Source organism: Amblyraja radiata, chromosome 29, assembly GCF_010909765.2.
Source record: "Amblyraja radiata isolate CabotCenter1 chromosome 29, sAmbRad1.1.pri, whole genome shotgun sequence".
NCBI lineage: Eukaryota > Metazoa > Chordata > Chondrichthyes > Rajiformes > Rajidae > Amblyraja > Amblyraja radiata.
In genome coordinates, this window is record NC_045984.1 from 20,932,700 (window position 1) to 20,953,637 (window position 20,938).

Consider the following 20,938-nt stretch of genomic DNA (forward strand, 5'->3'; position numbering starts at 1 on the left):
TCTGCTGTAATGATTCTTATTCACTGGATGTGTAAGGAACATATTTATTTTGCATTACTCTTGCATACTGGACTCACCAGAAGTTGTAAGTGGTGTGGTCGTGAAGGTGGTTGTAGCTTCTGTTGTAGATAGAAACATAGAAACATAGAAAATAGGTGCAGGAGTAGGCCATTTGGCCCTTTGAGCCAGCACCACCATTCAATATGATCATGGCTGATTATCCAACAGTATCCTGAACCTGCCTTCTCTCCATACCTCCTGATCCCTTTAGCCACAAGGGCCACATCCCTCTTAAATATAGCCAATAAACTGGCCTAAACTACCTTCTGTTGCAGAGAATTCCAGAGATTCACCACTCTCTGTGTGAAAAATGTTTTCCTCATCTCGGTCCTAAAAGATTTCCCCCTTATCCTTAAACTGTGACCACAGATGTACTTGTGCTGCCTGTAGTTGTTTCTATTGTCGTTGAAGTGGGAACTGATGTGGCGCTTGAAGCTGTTGTAGTTGCCTCTGTGCTATTATCAACGTGATAATTTTCTTGAATATTCTGGCAGAAGGCCGCATGTGTTTTCAAGGGTCCAAAGAATTTGGAAACAAAATCTGTGGTGTTTTTGGCAGAAAATATGTAACAGTATATGCCATAGAACACACATGGCCAATCCATGTTATCTTGTTCTATTGTAAAGATTCTTATTCACTGGATGTGTAAGGAACAAATTTATTTTGCATTCCTCTTGCCTACCGGACTCACCAGTGGTTGTAAGTGGTGTGGTCGTGAAGGTGGTGGTAGCTTCTGTTGTAGATGCACTTGTGCTGCCTGTTGTTGTTTCTATTGTCGTTGATGTGGGAACTGATGTGGTGCTTGATGCTATTGGAATTGACTCTGTACTTGAGGATGGTACAGTAGTTTCTGGAAAGATGGAGATTTTTGGTGCAGGTAAATTTAAGGACTGGAATCTTAAGGGCACAAAATGTATTGAATTCTAATGTAGCGTCTTTTTATATCAACATGATCATTTGTTGAATATTCTGGGAAGTAGACCACACATGTTTCAAGAGATCAAAGAATTTGGAAACATCACGTATGCTGTTTTTGACAGATGATATGCCGGCAGCATAAGTCATATGGCATATACATGTTAACTTGTTCAAATTGCAATGATTCTTATTCTCTGGATGTGTAAGGAACAGATTTATTTTGAATTACTTTGGCATAATGGGCTCACCAGTGGTTGCAAGTTGTGTGGATGTGAAGGTGGTGGTAGCTTCTGTTGTAGATGCACTTGAGCTGCCTGGAGTTGTTTCTATTGCCGCTGTTATGGGAACTGATGTGGTGCTTGAAGCTGTTGTAGTTGCTTCCGTACTTGTAGATGGTAGAGTGGTTGCTGGAAAGGTGGAGATTTTAGGTTCAAGTAAATTTAAAGACTTGAATCTTTCGGGGAGAAAATACATTGAATTGTAATTTTGCATATTTTAGTATCAACGTGATAATTTGTGGAATATCCTGGCTGGTAGGCCGCATAAGTTTTCAAGAGACAAAAGCATTTGGAAACAAAATCTGTGGTGTTTTTGACAGAAGATATCCCAACAGTACATGCCATAGAACACACATGGCCAATCCATGTTAACTTGTTCTGCTGTAATGATTCTTATTCACTGGATGTGTAAGGAACATATTTATTTTGCATTTCTCTTGCCTACCGGACTCACCAGTGGTTGTAAGTGGTGTGGTCGTGAAGGTGGTGGTAGCTTCTGTTGTAGATGCACTTGTGCTGCCTGCTGTTGTTTCTATTGTCGTTGATGTGGGAACTGATGTGGTGCTTGAAGCTGTTGTAGTTCCCTCTGTACTTGTAGATGGTACAGTGGTTTCTGGAAAGGTGGAGATTTTTGATTCAGATAAATTTAAAGACTTGTGTCATTAGGGCAGAAAATGTATTGAACTACAATTTTGCTTTTTTTAAAATATCAAAGTGGTAATTTTCTTGAATACTCTGGGAAGTGGGCCGCATTTGTTTTTAAGGGGCCAAAGACTTTGGAAGCACAATCTGTGGTGTTTTTGACAGAAGATATGCAACAGTATATGCCATGGAACACATATGGCCAATGCATATTTACTTGTTCTACTGTAATGATTCTTATTCACTGGATGTGTAAGGAACATATTTATTTTGCATTACTCTTGCCTACCGGACTCACCAGTGGTTGTAAGCGGTGTGGTCGTGAAAGTGGTGGTAGCTTCTGTTGTAGATGCACTTGTGCTGCCTGCTGTTGTTTCTATTGTCGTTGATGTGGGAACTGATGTGGTGCTTGAAGCTGTTGTAGTTCCCTCTGTACTTGTAGATGGTACAGTGGTTTCTGGAAAGGTGGAGATTTTTGATTCAGATAAATTTAAAGACTTGTGTCATTAGGGCAGAAAATGTATTGAACTACAATTTTGCTTTTTTTTTGTATCAACATGATAATTTCTTATATATTCTGGAAATTACACCGCATTTGTTTTCAAGGGACCAAAGAATTTGGAAAAAAAATCTGTGGTGTTTTTGACAGAAGATATGCAATCAGTATATGCCATGGAACATACATGGCCAATCCATATTTACTTGTTCAACGGTAATGATTCTTATTCACTGGATGTGTAAGGAACCTATTTATTTTGCACTACTCTTGCCTACCGGACTCACCAGTGGTTGTAAGTGGTGTGGTCGTGAAGGTGGTGGTAGCTTCTGTTGTAGATGCACTTGTGCTGCCTGTTGTTATTTCTATTGTCGTTGATGTGGCAACTGATGTGGTGCTTGAAGCTGTTGTAGTTCCCTCTGTACTTGTAGATGGTACAGTGGTTTCTGGAAAGATGGAGATTTTTGATTCAGATAAATTTAAAGACTGGTGTCATTAGGGCAGAAAATGTATTGAACTATAATTTTGCTTTTTTTTGTATCAACATGATAATTTTCTTAAATATTCAAGGAGGTTCACCGCATTTGTTTTCAAGGGAGTAAAGAACTTGGAAAAAAAATCTGTGGTGTTTTTGACAGAAGATATGCCAACAGTATATGCCATGGAACACACATGGCCAATCCATGTTTACTTGTTGTACTGTAATGATTCTTATTCACTGAATGTGTAAGGAATATATTTATTTTGCATTACTCTTGCCTACCGGACTCACCAGTGGTTGTAAGTGGTGTGGTCGTGAAGGTGGTGGTGGCTTCTGTTGTAGATGCACTTGTGCTGCCTGTTGTTGTTTCTATTGTCGTTGATGTGGGAACTGATGTGGTGCTTGAAGCTGTTGTAGTTCCCTCGGTACTTGTAGATGGTACAGTGGTTTCTGGAAAGGTGGAGATTTTTGATTCAGATAAATTTAAAGACTGAAGTCATTAGGGCAGAAAATGTATTGAACTACAATTTTGCTTTTTTTTGTATCAACATGATAATTTTCTTAAATATTCTGGAAAGTAGACCGCCTTTGTTTTAAAGGAACCAAAGAATTTGGAAAAAAAATCTGTGGTGTTTTTGACAGAAGATATGCAATCAGTATATGCCATGGAACACACATGGCCAATCCATGTTTACTTGTTGTACTGTAATGATTCTTATTCACTGGATATGTAAGGAACATATTTATTTTGCATTCCTCTTGCCTACCGGACTCACCAGTGGTTGTAAGTGGTGTGGTCGTGAAGGTGGTGGTAGCTTTGTTGTAGATGCACTTGTGCTGCCTGTTGTTGTTTCTATTGTCGTTGATGTGGGAACTGATGTGGTGCTTGAAGCTGTTGTAGTTCCCTCGGTACTTGTAGATGGTACAGTGGTTTCTGGAAAGGTGGAGATTTTTGATTCAGATAAATTTAAAGACTGAAGTCATTAGGGCAGAAAATGTATTGAACTACAATTTTGCTTTTTTTTGTATCAACATGATAATTTTCTTAAATATTCTGGAAAGTAGACCGCATTTGTTTTAAAGGAACCAAAGAATTTGGAAAAAAAATCAGTGGTGTTTTTGACAGAAGATATGCAATCAGTATATGCCATGGAACACACATGGCCAATCCATGTTTACTTGTTGTACTGTAATGATGCTTATTCACTGGATATGTAAGGAACATATTTATTTTGCATTCCTCTTGCCTACCGGACTCACCAGTGGTTGTAAGTGGTGTGGTCGTGAAGGTGGTGGTAGCTTCTGTTGTAGATGCACTTGTGCTGCCTGTTGTTGTTTCTATTGTCGTTGATGTGGGAACTGATGTGGTGCTTGAAGCTGTTGTAGTTGCCCTCGGTACTTGTAGATGGTACAGTGGTTTCTAGAAAGGTGGAGATTTTTGATTCAGATAAATTTAAAGACTGAAGTCATTAGGGCAGAAAATGTATTGAACTACAATTTTGCTTTTTTTTAAATATCAAAGTGGTAATTTTCTTGAATACTCTGGGAAGTAGGCCGCATTTGTTTTTAAGGGGCCAAAGAATTTGGAAGCACAATCTGTGGTGTTTTTGACAGAAGATATGCAACAGTATATGCCATGGAACACATATGGCCAATGCATATTTACTTGTTCTACTGTAATGATTCTTATTCACTGGATGTGTAAGGAACATATTTATTTTGCATTACTCTTGCCTACCGGACTCACCAGTGGTTGGAAGTGGTGTGGTCGTGAAGGTGGTGGTAGCTTCTGTTGTAGATGCACTTGTGCTGCCTGTTGTTGTTTCTATTGTCGTTGATGTGGGAACTGATGTGGTGCTTGAAGCTGTTTGAGTTCCCTCTGTACTTGTAGATGGTACAGTGGTTTCTGGAAAGGTGGAGATTTTTGATTGAGGCAAATATAAAGACTGGTGTCATTAGGGCAGAAAATGTATTGAACTACAATTTTGCTTTTTTTTTGTATCAACATGATAATTTTCTTATATATTCTGGAAATTACACCGCATTTGTTTTCAAGGGACCAAAGAATTTAGGAAAATAAATCTGTGGTGTTTTTGACAGAAGATATGCCAACAGTATATGCCATGGAACACACATGGCCAATCCATGTTTACTTGTTCTACTGTAATGATTCTTATTCACTGGATGTGTAAGGAACATATTTATTTTGCATTCCTCTTGCCTACCGGACTCACCAATGGTTGTAAGTGGTGTGGTCGTGAAGGTGGTGGTAGCTTCTGTTGTAGATGCACTTGTGCTGCCTGTTGTTGTTTCTATTGTCGTTGATGTGGGAACTGATGTGGTGCTTGAAGCTGTTGTAGTTCCCGCTGTACTTGTAGATGGTACAGTGGTTTCTGGAAAGGTGGAGATTTTTGATTCAGGCAAATTTAAAGGCAGAATTCAGGAGGGCAGAAAATGTATTTAACTACAATTTTGCTTTTTTTGGTATCAACATGATAATTTTCTTAAATATTCAAGGAGGTTCACCGCATTTGTTTTCAAGGGACCAAAGAACTTGGGGAAAAAAAATTTGTGGTGTTTTTACAGAAAATATGCCAACAGTATATGCCATGGAACACACATGGCCAATCCATGTTTACTTGTTGTACTGTAATGATTCTTATTCACTGGATGTGTAAGGAACATATTTATTTTGCATTACTCTTGCCTACCGGACTCACCAGTGGTTGGAAGTGGTGTGGTCGTGAAGGTGGTGGTAGCTTCTGTTGTAGATGCACTTGTGCTGCCTGTTGTTGTTTCTATTGTCGTTGATGTGGGAACTGATGTGGTGCTTGAAGCTGTTTGAGTTCCCTCTGTACTTGTAGATGGTACAGTGGTTTCTGGAAAGGTGGAGATTTTTGATTGAGGCAAATATAAAGACTGGTGTCATTAGGGCAGAAAATGTATTGAACTACAATTTTGCTTTTTTTTGTATCAACATGATAATTTTCTTAAATATTCTGGAAAGTAGACCGCATTTGTTTTAAAGGAACCAAAGAATTTGGAAAAAAAATCATGTGGTGTTTTTGACAGAAGATATGCAATCAGTATATGCCATGGAACACACATGGCCAATCCATGTTTACTTGTTGTACTGTAATGATTCTTATTCACTGGATGTGTAAGGAACATATTTATTTTGCATTCCTCTTGCCTACCGGACTCACCAGTGGTTGTAAGTGGTGTGGTCGTGAAGGTGGTGGTAGCTTCGGTTGTAGATGCACTTGTGCTGCCTGTAGTTGTTTCTATTGTCGTTGATGTGGGAACTGATGTGGTGCTTGAAGCTGTTGTAGTTGCCTCTGTACTTGTAGATGGTACAGTGGTTTCTGGAAAGGTGGAGATTTTTGATTCAGATAAATTTAAAAACTGGTGTCATTAGGGCAGAAAATGTATTGAACTACAATTTTGCTTTTTTTTAAATATCAAAGTGGTAATTTTCTTGAATACTCTGGGAAGTAGGCCGCATTTGTTTTTAAGGGGCCAAAGAATTTGGAAGCACAATCTGTGGTGTTTTTGACAGAAGATATGCAACAGTATATGCCATGGAACACATATGGCCAATGCATATTTACTTGTTCTACTGTAATGATTCTTATTCACTGGATGTGTAAGGAACATATTTATTTTGCATTACTCTTGCCTACCGGACTCACCAGTGGTTGGAAGTGGTGTGGTCGTGAAGGTGGTGGTAGCTTCTGTTGTAGATGCACTTGTGCTGCCTGTTGTTGTTTCTATTGTCGTTGATGTGGGAACTGATGTGGTGCTTGAAGCTGTTTGAGTTCCCTCTGTACTTGTAGATGGTACAGTGGTTTCTGGAAAGGTGGAGATTTTTGATTGAGGCAAATATAAAGACTGGTGTCATTAGGGCAGAAAATGTATTGAACTACAATTTTGCTTTTTTTTTGTATCAACATGATAATTTTCTTATATATTCTGGAAATTACACCGCATTTGTTTTCAAGGGACCAAAGAATTTAGGAAAATAAATCTGTGGTGTTTTTGACAGAAGATATGCCAACAGTATATGCCATGGAACACACATGGCCAATCCATGTTTACTTGTTCTACTGTAATGATTCTTATTCACTGGATGTGTAAGGAACATATTTATTTTGCATTCCTCTTGCCTACCGGACTCACCAATGGTTGTAAGTGGTGTGGTCGTGAAGGTGGTGGTAGCTTCTGTTGTAGATGCACTTGTGCTGCCTGTTGTTGTTTCTATTGTCGTTGATGTGGGAACTGATGTGGTGCTTGAAGCTGTTGTAGTTCCCGCTGTACTTGTAGATGGTACAGTGGTTTCTGGAAAGGTGGAGATTTTTGATTCAGGCAAATTTAAAGGCAGAATTCAGGAGGGCAGAAAATGTATTTAACTACAATTTTGCTTTTTTTTGTATCAACATGATAATTTTCTTAAATATTCAAGGAGGTTCACCGCATTTGTTTTCAAGGGACCAAAGAACTTGGGAAAAAAAATTTGTGGTGTTTTTACAGAAAATATGCCAACAGTATATGCCATGGAACACACATGGCCAATCCATGTTTACTTGTTGTACTGTAATGATTCTTATTCACTGGATGTGTAAGGAACATATTTATTTTGCATTACTCTTGCCTACCGGACTCACCAGTGGTTGGAAGTGGTGTGGTCGTGAAGGTGGTGGTAGCTTCTGTTGTAGATGCACTTGTGCTGCCTGTTGTTGTTTCTATTGTCGTTGATGTGGGAACTGATGTGGTGCTTGAAGCTGTTTGAGTTCCCTCTGTACTTGTAGATGGTACAGTGGTTTCTGGAAAGGTGGAGATTTTTGATTGAGGCAAATATAAAGACTGGTGTCATTAGGGCAGAAAATGTATTGAACTACAATTTTGCTTTTTTTTGTATCAACATGATAATTTTCTTAAATATTCTGGAAAGTAGACCGCATTTGTTTTAAAGGAACCAAAGAATTTGGAAAAAAAATCTGTGGTGTTTTTGACAGAAGATATGCAATCAGTATATGCCATGGAACACACATGGCCAATCCATGTTTACTTGTTGTACTGTAATGATTCTTATTCACTGGATGTGTAAGGAACATATTTATTTTGCATTCCTCTTGCCTACCGGACTCACCAGTGGTTGTAAGTGGTGTGGTCGTGAAGGTGGTGGTAGCTTCGGTTGTAGATGCACTTGTGCTGCCTGTAGTTGTTTCTATTGTCGTTGATGTGGGAACTGATGTGGTGCTTGAAGCTGTTGTAGTTGCCTCTGTACTTGTAGATGGTACAGTGGTTTCTGGAAAGGTGGAGATTTTTGATTCAGGCAAATTTAAAAACTGGTGTCATTAGGGCAGAAAATGTATTTAACTACAATTTTGCTTTTTTTTGTATCAACATGATAATTTTCTTAAATATTCAAGGAGGTTCACCGCATTTGTTTTCAAGGGACCAAAGAACTTGGGAAAAAAAATTTGTGGTGTTTTTACAGAAAATATGCCAACAGTATATGCCATGGAACACACATGGCCAATCCATGTTTACTTGTTGTACTGTAATGATTCTTATTCACTGGATGTGTAAGGAACATATTTATTTTGCATTACTCTTGCCTACCGGACTCACCAGTGGTTGGAAGTGGTGTGGTCGTGAAGGTGGTGGTAGCTTCTGTTGTAGATGCACTTGTGCTGCCTGTTGTTGTTTCTATTGTCGTTGATGTGGGAACTGATGTGGTGCTTGAAGCTGTTTGAGTTCCCTCTGTACTTGTAGATGGTACAGTGGTTTCTGGAAAGGTGGAGATTTTTGATTGAGGCAAATATAAAGACTGGTGTCATTAGGGCAGAAAATGTATTGAACTACAATTTTGCTTTTTTTTGTATCAACATGATAATTTTCTTAAATATTCTGGAAAGTAGACCGCATTTGTTTTAAAGGAACCAAAGAATTTGGAAAAAAAATCTGTGGTGTTTTTGACAGAAGATATGCAATCAGTATATGCCATGGAACACACATGGCCAATCCATGTTTACTTGTTGTACTGTAATGATTCTTATTCACTGGATGTGTAAGGAACATATTTATTTTGCATTCCTCTTGCCTACCGGACTCACCAGTGGTTGTAAGTGGTGTGGTCGTGAAGGTGGTGGTAGCTTCGGTTGTAGATGCACTTGTGCTGCCTGTAGTTGTTTCTATTGTCGTTGATGTGGGAACTGATGTGGTGCTTGAAGCTGTTGTAGTTGCCTCTGTACTTGTAGATGGTACAGTGGTTTCTGGAAAGGTGGAGATTTTTGATTCAGATAAATTTAAAAACTGGTGTCATTAGGGCAGAAAATGTATTGAACTACAATTTTGCTTTTTTTTAAATATCAACATGATAATTTTCTTATATATTCTGGAAATTACACCGTATTTGTTTTCAAGGGACCAAAGAATTTAGGAAAATAAATCTGTGGTGTTTTTGACAGAAGATATGCCAACAGTATATGCCATGGAACACACATGGCCAATCCATGTTTACTTGTTCTACTGTAATGATTTTTATTCACTGGATGTGTAAGGAACATATTTATTTTGCATTCCTCTTGCCTACCGGACTCACCAATGGTTGTAAGTGGTGTGGTCGTGAAGGTGGTGGTAGCTTCTGTTGTAGATGCACTTGTGCTGCCTGTTGTTGTTTCTATTGTCGTTGATGTGGGAACTGATGTGGTGCTTGAAGCTGTTGTAGTTCCCGCTGTACTTGTAGATGGTACATTGGTTTCTGGAAAGGTGGAGATTTTTGATTCAGGCAAATTTAAAGGCAGAATTCAGGAGGGCAGAAAATGTATTTAACTACAATTTTGCTTTTTTTGGTATCAACATGATAATTTTCTTAAATATTCAAGGAGGTTCACCGCATTTGTTTTCAAGGGACCAAAGAACTTGGGAAAAAAAATTTGTGGTGTTTTTACAGAAAATATGCCAACAGTATATGCCATGGAACACACATGGCCAATCCATGTTTACTTGTTGTACTGTAATGATTCTTATTCACTGGATGTGTAAGGAACATATTTATTTTGCATTACTCTTGCCTACCGGACTCACCAGTGGTTGGAAGTGGTGTGGTCGTGAAGGTGGTGGTAACTTCGGTTGTAGATGCACTTGTGCTGCCTGTAGTTGTTTCTATTGTCGTTGATGTGGGAACTGATGTGGTGCTTGTAGCTGTTGTAGTTGCCTCTGTACTTGTAGATGGTACAGTGGTTTCTGGAAAGGTGGAGATTTTTGATTCAGAAAAATTTAAAAACTGGTGTCATTAGGGCAGAAAATGTATTGAACTACAATTTTGCTTTTTTTAAAATATCAAAGTGGTAATTTTCTTGAATACTCTGGGAAGTGGGCCGCATTTGTTTTTAATGGGCCAAAGACTTTGGAAGCACAATCTGAGGTGTTTTTGACAGAAGATATGCAACAGTATATGCCATGGAACACAGATGGCCAATGCATATTTACTTGTTCTACTGTAATGATTCTTATTCACTGGATGTGTAAGGAACATATTTATTTTGCATTACTCTTGCCTACCGGACTCACCAGTGGTTGGAAGTGGTGTGGTCGTGAAGGTGGTGGTAGCTTCTGTTGTAGATGCACTTGTGCTGCCTGTTGTTGTTTCTATTGTCGTTGATGTGGGAACTGATGTGGTGCTTGAAGCTGTTTGAGTTCCCTCTGTACTTGTAGATGGTACAGTGGTTTCTGGAAAGGTGGAGATTTTTGATGGAGGCAAATATAAAGACTGGTGTCATTAGGGCAGAAAATGTATTGAACTACAATTTTGCTTTTTTTTTGTATCAACATGATAATTTTCTTATATATTCTGGAAATTACACCGCATTTGTTTTCAAGGGACCAAAGAATTTGGAAAATAAATCTGTGGTGTTTTTGACAGAAGATATGCCAACAGTATATGCCATGGAACACACATGGCCAATCCATGTTTACTTGTTCTACTGTAATGATTCTTATTCACTGGATGTGTAAGGAACATATTTATTTTGCATTCCTCTTGCCTACCGGACTCACCAATGGTTGTAAGTGGTGTGGTCGTGAAGGTGGTGGTAGCTTCTGTTGTAGATGCACTTGTGCTGCCTGTTGTTGTTTCTATTGTCGTTGATGTGGGAACTGATGTGGTGCTTGAAGCTGTTTGAGTTCCCTCTGTACTTGTAGATGGTACAGTGGTTTCTGGAAAGGTGGAGATTTTTGCTTGAGGCAAATATAAAGACTGGTGTCATTAGGGCAGAAAATGTATTGAACTACAATTTTGCTTTTTTTTTGTATCAACATGATAATTTTCTTATATATTCTGGAAATTACACCGCATTTGTTTTCAAGGGACCAAAGAATTTGGAAAATAAATCTGTGGTGTTTTTGACAGAAGATATGCCAACAGTATATGCCATGGAACACACATGGCCAATCCATGTTTACTTGTTCTACTGTAATGATTCTTATTCACTGGATGTGTAAGGAACATATTTATTTTGCATTCCTCTTGCCTACCGGACTCACCAATGGTTGTAAGTGGTGTGGTCGTGAAGGTGGTGGTAGCTTCTGTTGTAGATGCACTTGTGCTGCCTGTTGTTGTTTCTATTGTCGTTGATGTGGGAACTGATGTGGTGCTTGAAGCTGTTGTAGTTCCCGCTGTACTTGTAGATGGTACAGTGGTTTCTGGAAAGGTGGAGATTTTTGATTCAGGCAAATTTAAAGGCAGAATTCAGGAGGGCAGAAAATGTATTTAACTACAATTTTGCTTTTTTTTGTATCAACATGATAATTTTCTTAAATATTCAAGGAGGTTCACCGCATTTGTTTTCAAGGGACCAAAGAACTTGGGGAAAAAAATTTGTGGTGTTTTTACAGAAAATATGCCAACAGCATATGCCATGGAACACACATGGCCAATCCATGTTTACTTGTTGTACTGTAATGATTCTTATTCACTGGATGTGTAAGGAACATATTTATTTTGCATTCCTCTTGCCTACCGGACTCACCAGTCGTTGTAAGTGGTGTGGTCGTGAAGGTGGTGGTAGCTTCTGTTGTAGATGGACTTGTGCTGCCTGTAGTTGTTTCTATTGTCGTTGATGTGGGAACTGATGTGGTGCTTGAAGCTGTTGTAGTTGCCTCTGTACTTGTAGATGGTACAGTGGTTTCTGGAAAGGTGGAGATTTTTGATTCAGAAAAATTTAAAAACTGGTGTCATTAGGGCAGAAAATGTATTGAACTACAATTTTGTTTTTTTTTAAATATCAAAGTGGTAATTTTCTTGAATACTCTGGGAAGTGGGCCGCATTTGTTTTTAATGGGCCAAAGACTTTGGAAGCACAATCTGTGGTGTTTTTGACAGAAGATATGCAACAGTATATGCCATGGAACACAGATGGCCAATGCATATTTACTTGTTCTACTGTAATGATTCTTATTCACTGGATGTGTAAGGAACATATTTATTTTGCATTACTCTTGCCTACCGGACTCACTAGTGGTTGGAAGTGGTGTGGTCGTGAAGGTGGTGGTAGCTTCTTTTGTAGATGCACTTGTGCTGCCTGTTGTTGTTTCTATTGTCGTTGATGTGGGAACTGATGTGGTGCTTGAAGCTGTTTGAGTTCCCTCTGTACTTGTAGATGGTACAGTGGTTTCTGGAAAGGTGGAGATTTTTGATTGAGGCAAATATAAAGACTGGTGTCATTAGGGCAGAAAATGTATTGAACTACAATTTTGCTTTTTTTTTGTATCAACATGATAATTTTCTTATATATTCTGGAAATTACACCGCATTTGTTTTCAAGGGACCAAAGAATTTGGAAAATAAATCTGTGGTGTTTTTGACAGAAGATATGCCAACAGTATATGCCATGGAACACACATGGCCAATCCATGTTTACTTGTTCTACTGTAATGATTCTTATTCACTGGATGTGTAAGGAACATATTTATTTTGCATTCCTCTTGCCTACCGGACTCACCAATGGTTGTAAGTGGTGTGGTCGTGAAGGTGGTGGTAGCTTCTGTTGTAGATGCACTTGTGCTGCCTGTTGTTGTTTCTATTGTCGTTGATGTGGGAACTGATGTGGTGCTTGAAGCTGTTGTAGTTCCTGCTGTACTTGTAGATGGTACTGTGGTTTCTGGAAAGGTGGAGATTTTTGATTCAGGCAAATTTAAAGGCAGAATTCAGGAGGGCAGAAAATGTATTTAACTACAATTTTGCTTTTTTTTGTATCAACATGATAATTTTCTTAAATATTCAAGGAGGTTCACCGCATTTGTTTTCAAGGGACCAAAGAACTTGGGAAAAAAAATTTGTGGTGTTTTTACAGAAAATATGCCAACAGTATATGCCATGGAACACACATGGCCAATCCATGTTTACTTGTTGTACTGTAATGATTCTTATTCACTGGATGTGTAAGGAACATATTTATTTTGCATTCCTCTTGCCTACCGGACTCACCAGTGGTTGTAAGTGGTGTGGTCGTGAAGGTGGTGGTAGCTTCTGTTGTAGATGCACTTGTGCTGCCTGTAGTTGTTTCTATTGTCGTTGATGTGGGAACTGATGTGGTGCTTGAAGCTGTTGTAGTTGCCTCTGTACTTGTAGATGGTACAGTGGTTTCTGGAAAGGTGGAGATTTTTGATTCAGAAAAATTTAAAAACTGGTGTCATTAGGGCAGAAAATGTATTGAACTACAATTTTGCTTTTTTTAAAATATCAAAGTGGTAATTTTCTTGAATACTCTGGGAAGTGGGCCGCATTTGTTTTTAATGGGCCAAAGACTTTGGAAGCACAATCTGTGGTGTTTTTGACAGAAGATATGCAACAGTATATGCCATGGAACACACATGGCCAATCCATGTTTACTTGTTCTACTGTAATGATTCTTATTCACTGGATGTGTAAGGAACATATTTATTTTGCATTCCTCTTGCCTACCGGACTCACCAATGGTTGTAAGTGGTGTGGTCGTGAAGGTGGTGGTAGCTTCTGTTGTAGATGCACTTGTGCTGCCTGTTGTTGTTTCTATTGTCGTTGATGTGGGAACTGATGTGGTGCTTGAAGCTGTTTGAGTTCCCTCTGTACTTGTAGATGGTACAGTGGTTTCTGGAAAGGTGGAGATTTTTGATTGAGGCAAATATAAAGACTGGTGTCATTAGGGCAGAAAATGTATTGAACTACAATTTTGCTTTTTTTTTGTATCAACATGATAATTTTCTTATATATTCTGGAAATTACACCGCATTTGTTTTCAAGGGACCAAAGAATTTGGAAAATAAATCTGTGGTGTTTTTGACAGAAGATATGCCAACAGTATATGCCATGGAACACACATGGCCAATCCATGTTTACTTGTTCTACTGTAATGATTCTTATTCACTGGATGTGTAAGGAACATATTTATTTTGCATTCCTCTTGCCTACCGGACTCACCAATGGTTGTAAGTGGTGTGGTCGTGAAGGTGGTGGTAGCTTCTGTTGTAGATGCACTTGTGCTGCCTGTTGTTGTTTCTATTGTCGTTGATGTGGGAACTGATGTGGTGCTTGAAGCTGTTGTAGTTCCCGCTGTACTTGTAGATGGTACAGTGGTTTCTGGAAAGGTGGAGATTTTTGATTCAGGCAAATTTAAAGGCAGAATTCAGGAGGGCAGAAAATGTATTTAACTACAATTTTGCTTTTTTTTTTGTATCAACATGATAATTTTCTTAAATATTCAAGGAGGTTCACCGCATTTGTTTTCAAGGGACCAAAGAACTTGGGAAAAAAAATTTGTGGTGTTTTTACAGAAAATATGCCAACAGTATATGCCATGGAACACACATGGCCAATCCATGTTTACTTGTTGTACTGTAATGATTCTTATTCACTGGATGTGTAAGGAACATATTTATTTTGCATTCCTCTTGCCTACCGGACTCACCAGTGGTTGTAAGTGGTGTGGTCGTGAAGGTGGTGGTAGCTTCTGTTGTAGATGCATTTGTGCTGCCTGTAGTTGTTTCTATTGTCGTTGATGTGGGAACTGATGTGGTGCTTGAAGCTGTTGTAGTTGCCTCTGTACTTGTAGATGGTACAGTGGTTTCTGGAAAGGTGGAGATTTTTGATTCAGAAAAATTTAAAAACTGGTGTCATTAGGGCAGAAAATGTATTGAACTACAATTTTGCTTTTTTTAAAATATCAAAGTGGTAATTTTCTTATATATTCTGGAAATTACACCGCATTTGTTTTCAAGGGACCAAAGAATTTGGAACAAAAATCTGTGGTGTTTTTGACAGAAGATATGCCAACAGTATATGCCATGGAACACACATGGCCAATCCATGTTTACTTGTTCTACTGTAATGATTCTTATTCACTGGATGTGTAAGGAACATATTTATTTTGCATTCCTCTTGCCTACCGGACTCACCAATGGTTGTAAGTGGTGTGGTCGTGAAGGTGGTGGTAGCTTCTGTTGTAGATGCACTTGTGCTGCCTGTTGTTGTTTCTATTGTCGTTGATGTGGGAACTGATGAATGAATGAATGAATACGTTTATTGTCATTGCACAATACTGTACAACGGAATTCCATTACATCTCCTCCGGTTAAAAAAAATACAAACACGACAACCATTAACACATATGTACACTTATTAGTAAAAAATAAATAGGTATTTTAAAAGAATTTAAAAGAATTTAAAAGAATTTGGCGGCATTTCTTGGAATTACATTTTGCTTCCCCAGCATTCTCTGTTGGAATTTAGCTCTTTTATCGCACATGGGTAGAAACTATTTTTTTGTCTACCGGTTCGAGCCTTCAGAGTCCTGAATCGCCTCCCAGAGGGTAGCAGAGTAAAAAGGTGGTTGGCAGGGTGGGATGTGTCCTGCTTGATATTTGTGGCCCGGCGCAAGCATTGGGCCCTATATATGTCATCCAAGGAGGGCAGTTGGGCGTTTGTAATGTTCTGCGCAGTTTTTATAATTCCCTGCAACGCCCTCCTCTCAGCCACAGTACAGCTAGCAAACCACACCAGGATTCCATAGGAGAGGATACTCTCCACGGCGCATCGGTAGAAGGACAACAGCAGCGGCTGTGAGACGTTTGCTCTCCGCAGAGACCTCAGGAAATACAGCCGCTGATGTGACTTCTTCACGAGAGTGACGGTGTTCATTTGCCATTTGAGGTCCTGGGAGATGTTTATTCCCAGGAACTTAAAGCCAGTGACTCTCTCCACCATGTCTCCTTTGATGTATAAGGGAGCAGGTTTCTCTCTCCTCTTCCTCCTGAAGTCAACGACCAGCTCTTTTGTCTTTGATGGGTTGAGTACCAGGTTGTTTTTGGTACACCAGACAGTCAGTTTTTGGACTTCATCCCTGTAGGCAGACTCGTCGTTGTTGTTTATCAGTCCCACCACAGTCGTGTCGTCCGCAAACTTGATGATCCTGTTTGTACTGTGTGTTAGTATACAGTCATAAGTGTATATTGTATACAAGATGGGACTCAGCACACAACCTTGTGGCGCTCCTGTGCTGAGCGTCAGGACTGGGGAGAATTGGACCCCATCCTGACAGTCTGTGGGCGATCTGTTAGAAAGTCCTTAATCCATCCGCATGTGATTGCATTAACACCCAGATCAGACAGTTTGTCCACCATTCTGCTGGGGATGATTGTATTAAATGCAGAACTAAAATCTACAAATAACATCCTCACATATGAGCCAGGACGCTCCCGATGTGTCAGTGCAGAATGTAGAGCTATGTTGATGGCATCCTCCGTTGACCTATTAGCTCTATATGCAAACTGATGCTGATCCAGAGTGGATGGGAGTGAGGACTTAATGTGGGCCAGGACCAGCCGTTCAAAACACTTCATCACCGTTGAAGCGATGTGGTGCTTGAAGCTGTTGTAGTTGCCTCTGTACTTGTAGATGGTACAGTGGTTTCTGGAAAGGTGGAGATTTTTGATTCAGATAAATTTAAAGACTGAAGTCATTAGGGCAGAAAATGTATTGAACTACAATTTTGCTTTTTTTTGTATCAACATGATAATTTTCTTAAATATTCTGGAAAGTAGACCGCCTTTGTTTTAAAGGAACCAAAGAATTTGGAAAAAAAATCTGTGGTGTTTTTGACAGAAGATATGCATCAGTATATGCCATGGAACACATATGGCCAATGTTTATTTACTTGTTCTACTGTAATGATTCTTATTCACTGGATGTGTAAGGAACATATTTATTTTGCATTCCTCTTGCCTACCGGACTCACCAGTGGTTGTAAGTGGTGTGGTCGTGAAGGTGGTGGTAGCTTCTGTTGTAGATGCACTTGTGCTGCCTGTAGTTGTTTCTATTGTCGTTGATGTGGGAACTGATGTGGTGCTTGAAGCTGTTGTAGTTGCCTCTGTACCTGTAGATGGTACAGTGGTTTCTGGAAAGGTGGAGATTTTTGATTCAGATAAATGTAAAGACTGGTGTCATTAGGGCAGAAAATGTATTGAACTACAATTTTGCTTTTTTTTGTATCAACATGATAATTTTCTTTTATATTCTGGAAAGTACACCGCATTTGTTTTCAAGGGACCAAAGAATTTGGAAAAAAAATCTGTGGTGTTTTTGACAGAAGATATGCCAACAGTATATGTCATGGAACACACATGGCCAATCTATGTTTACTTGTTCTACTGTAATGATTCTTATTCACTGGATGTGTAAGGAACATATTTATTTTGCGTTCCTCTTGCCTACCGGACTCACCAATGGTTGTAAGTGGTGTGGTCGTGAAGGTGGTGGTAGCTTCTGTTGTAGATGCACCAGTGCTGCCTGTAGTTGTTCCTATTGTCGTTGATGTGGGAACTGCTATGATGCTTGAAGCTTTTGTAGTTCCCTCTGTACTTGTAGATGGTACAGTGGTTTCTGGAAAGGTGGAGATTTTTGATTCAGGCAAATATAAAGACAGAACTCAGGAGGGCAGAGATTGTATTGAACTACAATTTTGCTTTTTTTTTGTATCAAAGTGATAATTTTCTTAAATATTCTGGCAGAGGCCTCATGTGTTTTCAAGGGACCAAAGAATTTGGAAACAAAATCTGTGGTGTTTTTGACAGAAGATATGCCAACAGTATATGCCATGGAAGACACATGGCCAATCCATGTTTACTTGTAGTACTGTAATGATTCTTATTCACTGGATGTGTAAGGAACATATTTATTTTGCATTCCTCTTGCCTACCGGACTCACCAGTGGTTGAAAGTGGTGTGGTCGTGAAGGTGGTGGTAGCTTCTGTTGTAGATGCACTTGTGCTGCCTGTTGTTGTTTCTATTGTCGTTGATGTGGGAACTGATGTGGTGCTTGAAGCTGTTGTAGTTCCCTCTGTACTTGTAGATGGTACAGTGGTTTCTGGAAAGGTGGAGATTTTTGATTCAGGCAAATTTAAAGACAGAATTCAGGATGGCAGAAAATGTATTGAACTACAATTTTGCTTTTTTTTGTATCAACATGATAATTTTCTTAAATATTCTAGGAGGTAGACCACATTTGTTTTCATGGGACCAAAGAACTTGGAAAAAAAATCTGTGGTGTTTTTGACAGAATATATGCCAACAGTATATGCCATGGAAAACACATGACCAATCCATGTTTACTTGTTGTACTGTAATGATTCTTATTCACTGGATGTGTAAGGAACATATTTATTTTGCATTACTCTTGCCTACCGGACTCACCAATGGTTGTAAATGGTGTGGTCGTGAAGGTGGTGGTAGCTTCTGTTGTAGATGCACCACTGCTGCCTGTAGTTGTTCCTATTGTCGTTGATGTGGGAACTGCTATGATGCTTGAAGCTTTTGTAGTTCCCTCTGTACTTGTAGATGGTACAGTGGTTTCTGGAAAGGTGGAGATTTTTGATTCAGATAAATTTAAAGACTGAAGTCATTAGGGCAGAAAATGTATTGAACTACAATTTTGCTTTTTTTAAAATATCAAAGTGGTAATTTTCTTGAATACTCTGGGAAGTGGGTCGCATTTGTTTTTAAGGGGCCAAAGACTTTGGAAGCACAATCTGTGGTGTTTTTGACAGAAGATATGCAACAGTATATGCCATGGAACACATATGTCCAATGCATATTTACTTGTTCTACTGTAATGATTCTTATTCACTGGATGCGTAAGGAACATATTTATTTTGCATTCCTCTTGCCTACTGGACTCACCAGTGGTTGTAAGTGGTGTGGTCGTGAAGGTGGTGGTTGCTTCTGTTGTAGATGCACTTGTGCTGCCTGTTGTTGTTTCTATTGTCGTTGATGTGGGAACTGATGTGGTGCTTGAAGCTGTTGTGGTTGCCTCTTTACTTGTAGATGGTACAGTGGTTTCTGGAAAGGTGTAGATTTTTGATTCAGATAAATTTAAAGACTGGTGTCATTAGGGCAGAAAATGTATTGAACTACAATTTTGCTTTTTTAAAAATATCAAAGTGGTAATTTTCTTGAATACTCTGGGAAGTGGGCCGCATTTGTTTTTAAGGGGCCAAAGACTTTGGAAGCACAATCTGTGGTGTTTTTGACAGAAGATATGCAACAGTATATGCCATGAAACACATATGGCCAATGCATATTTACTTGTTCTACTGTCATGATTCTTATTCACTGGATGTGTAAGGAACATATTTATTTTTGCACTAGTCTTCCCTACCGGAATCACCAGTGGTTGTAAGTGGTGTGGTCGTGAAGGTGGTGGTAGCTTCTGTTGTAGATGCACTTGTGCTGCCTGTTGTTGTTTCTATTGTCGTTGATGTGGGAACTGATGTGGTGCTTGAAGCTGTTGTAGTTCCCTCTGTACTTGTAGATGGTACAGTGGTTTCTGGAAAGGTGGAGATTTTTGATTCAGGCAAATTTAAAGACAGAATTCAGGAGGGCAGAAAATGTATTGAACTACAATTTTGCTTTTTTTTGTATCAACATGACAATTTTCTTAAATATTCTGGAAAGTAGACCGCATTTGTTTTTAAGGGACCGAAGGATTTGGAAAAAAAATCTGTGGTGTTTTTGACAGAAGATATGCAACAGTATATGCCATGGAACACACATGACCAATCCATATTTACTTGTTCTACTGTAATGATTCTTATTCACTGGATGTGTAAGGAACATATTTATTTTGCACTACTCTTGCCTACCGGACTCACCAGTGGTTGTAAGTGGTGTGGTCGTGAAGGTGGTGGTCGCTTCTGTTGTAGATGCACTTGTGCTGCCTGTTGTTGTTTCTATTGTCGTTGATGTGGGAACTGATGTGGTGCTTGAAGCTGTTGTAGTTTCCTCTGTACTTGTAGATGGTACAGTGGTTTCTGGAAAGGTGGAGATTTTTGATTCAGATAAATTTAAAGATTGGTGTCATTAGGGCAGAAAATGTATTGAACTACAATTTTGCTTTTTTTTGTATCAACATGATAATTTTCTTTTTTATTCTGTAAATTACACCGCATTTGTTTTCAAGGGACCAAAGAATTTGGAAAAAAAATTTGTGGTGTTTTTGACAGAAGATATGCCAACAGTATATGCCATGGAACACACATGGCCAATCCATGTTTACTTGTTGTACTGTAATGATTCTTATTCACTGGATGTGTAAGGAACATATTTATTTTGCACTAGTCTTGCCTACCGGACTCACCAGTGGTTGTAAGTGGTGTGGTCATGAAGGTGGTGGTAGCTTCTGTTGTAGATGCACTTGTGCTGCCTGTTGTTGTTTCTATTGTCGTTGATGTGGGAACTGATGTGGTGCTTGAAGCTGTTGTAGTTGCCTCTGTACTTGTAGATGGTACAGTGGTTTCTGGAAAGGTGGAGATTTTTGATTCAGATAAATTTAAAGACTGGTGTCATTAGGGCAGAAAATGTATTGAACTACAATTTTGCTTTTTTTTAAATATCAAAGTGGTAATTTTCTTGAATACTCTGGGAAGTGGGCCGCATTTGTTTTTAAGGGGCCAAAGACTTTGGAAGCACAATCTGTGGTGTTTTTGACAGAAGATATGCAACAGTATATGCCATGGAACACATATGGC

General features: G+C 39.0%; 1 protein-coding gene across 1 annotated transcript in view; it reads right to left on the reverse strand.

Moving 5' to 3' along the window:
* The window catches only part of LOC116989447 (mucin-16-like), a 102,697-nt gene extending 82,105 nt beyond the window's left edge, over window positions 1-20,592 (reverse strand). The window contains exons 1-4 of the mRNA XM_033046827.1: window positions 20,548-20,592; window positions 18,606-18,764; window positions 1,227-1,385; window positions 752-910 (exon numbers count right to left, since the gene is read on the reverse strand). Of these exons, the coding sequence (XP_032902718.1) occupies window positions 752-910; window positions 1,227-1,385; window positions 18,606-18,764; window positions 20,548-20,572 (502 nt within the window). The 5' untranslated portion in view covers window positions 20,573-20,592. The remainder of the gene's footprint in view (window positions 1-751; window positions 911-1,226; window positions 1,386-18,605; window positions 18,765-20,547) is intronic.
* Window positions 20,593-20,938: the final 346 nt, after the last annotated feature.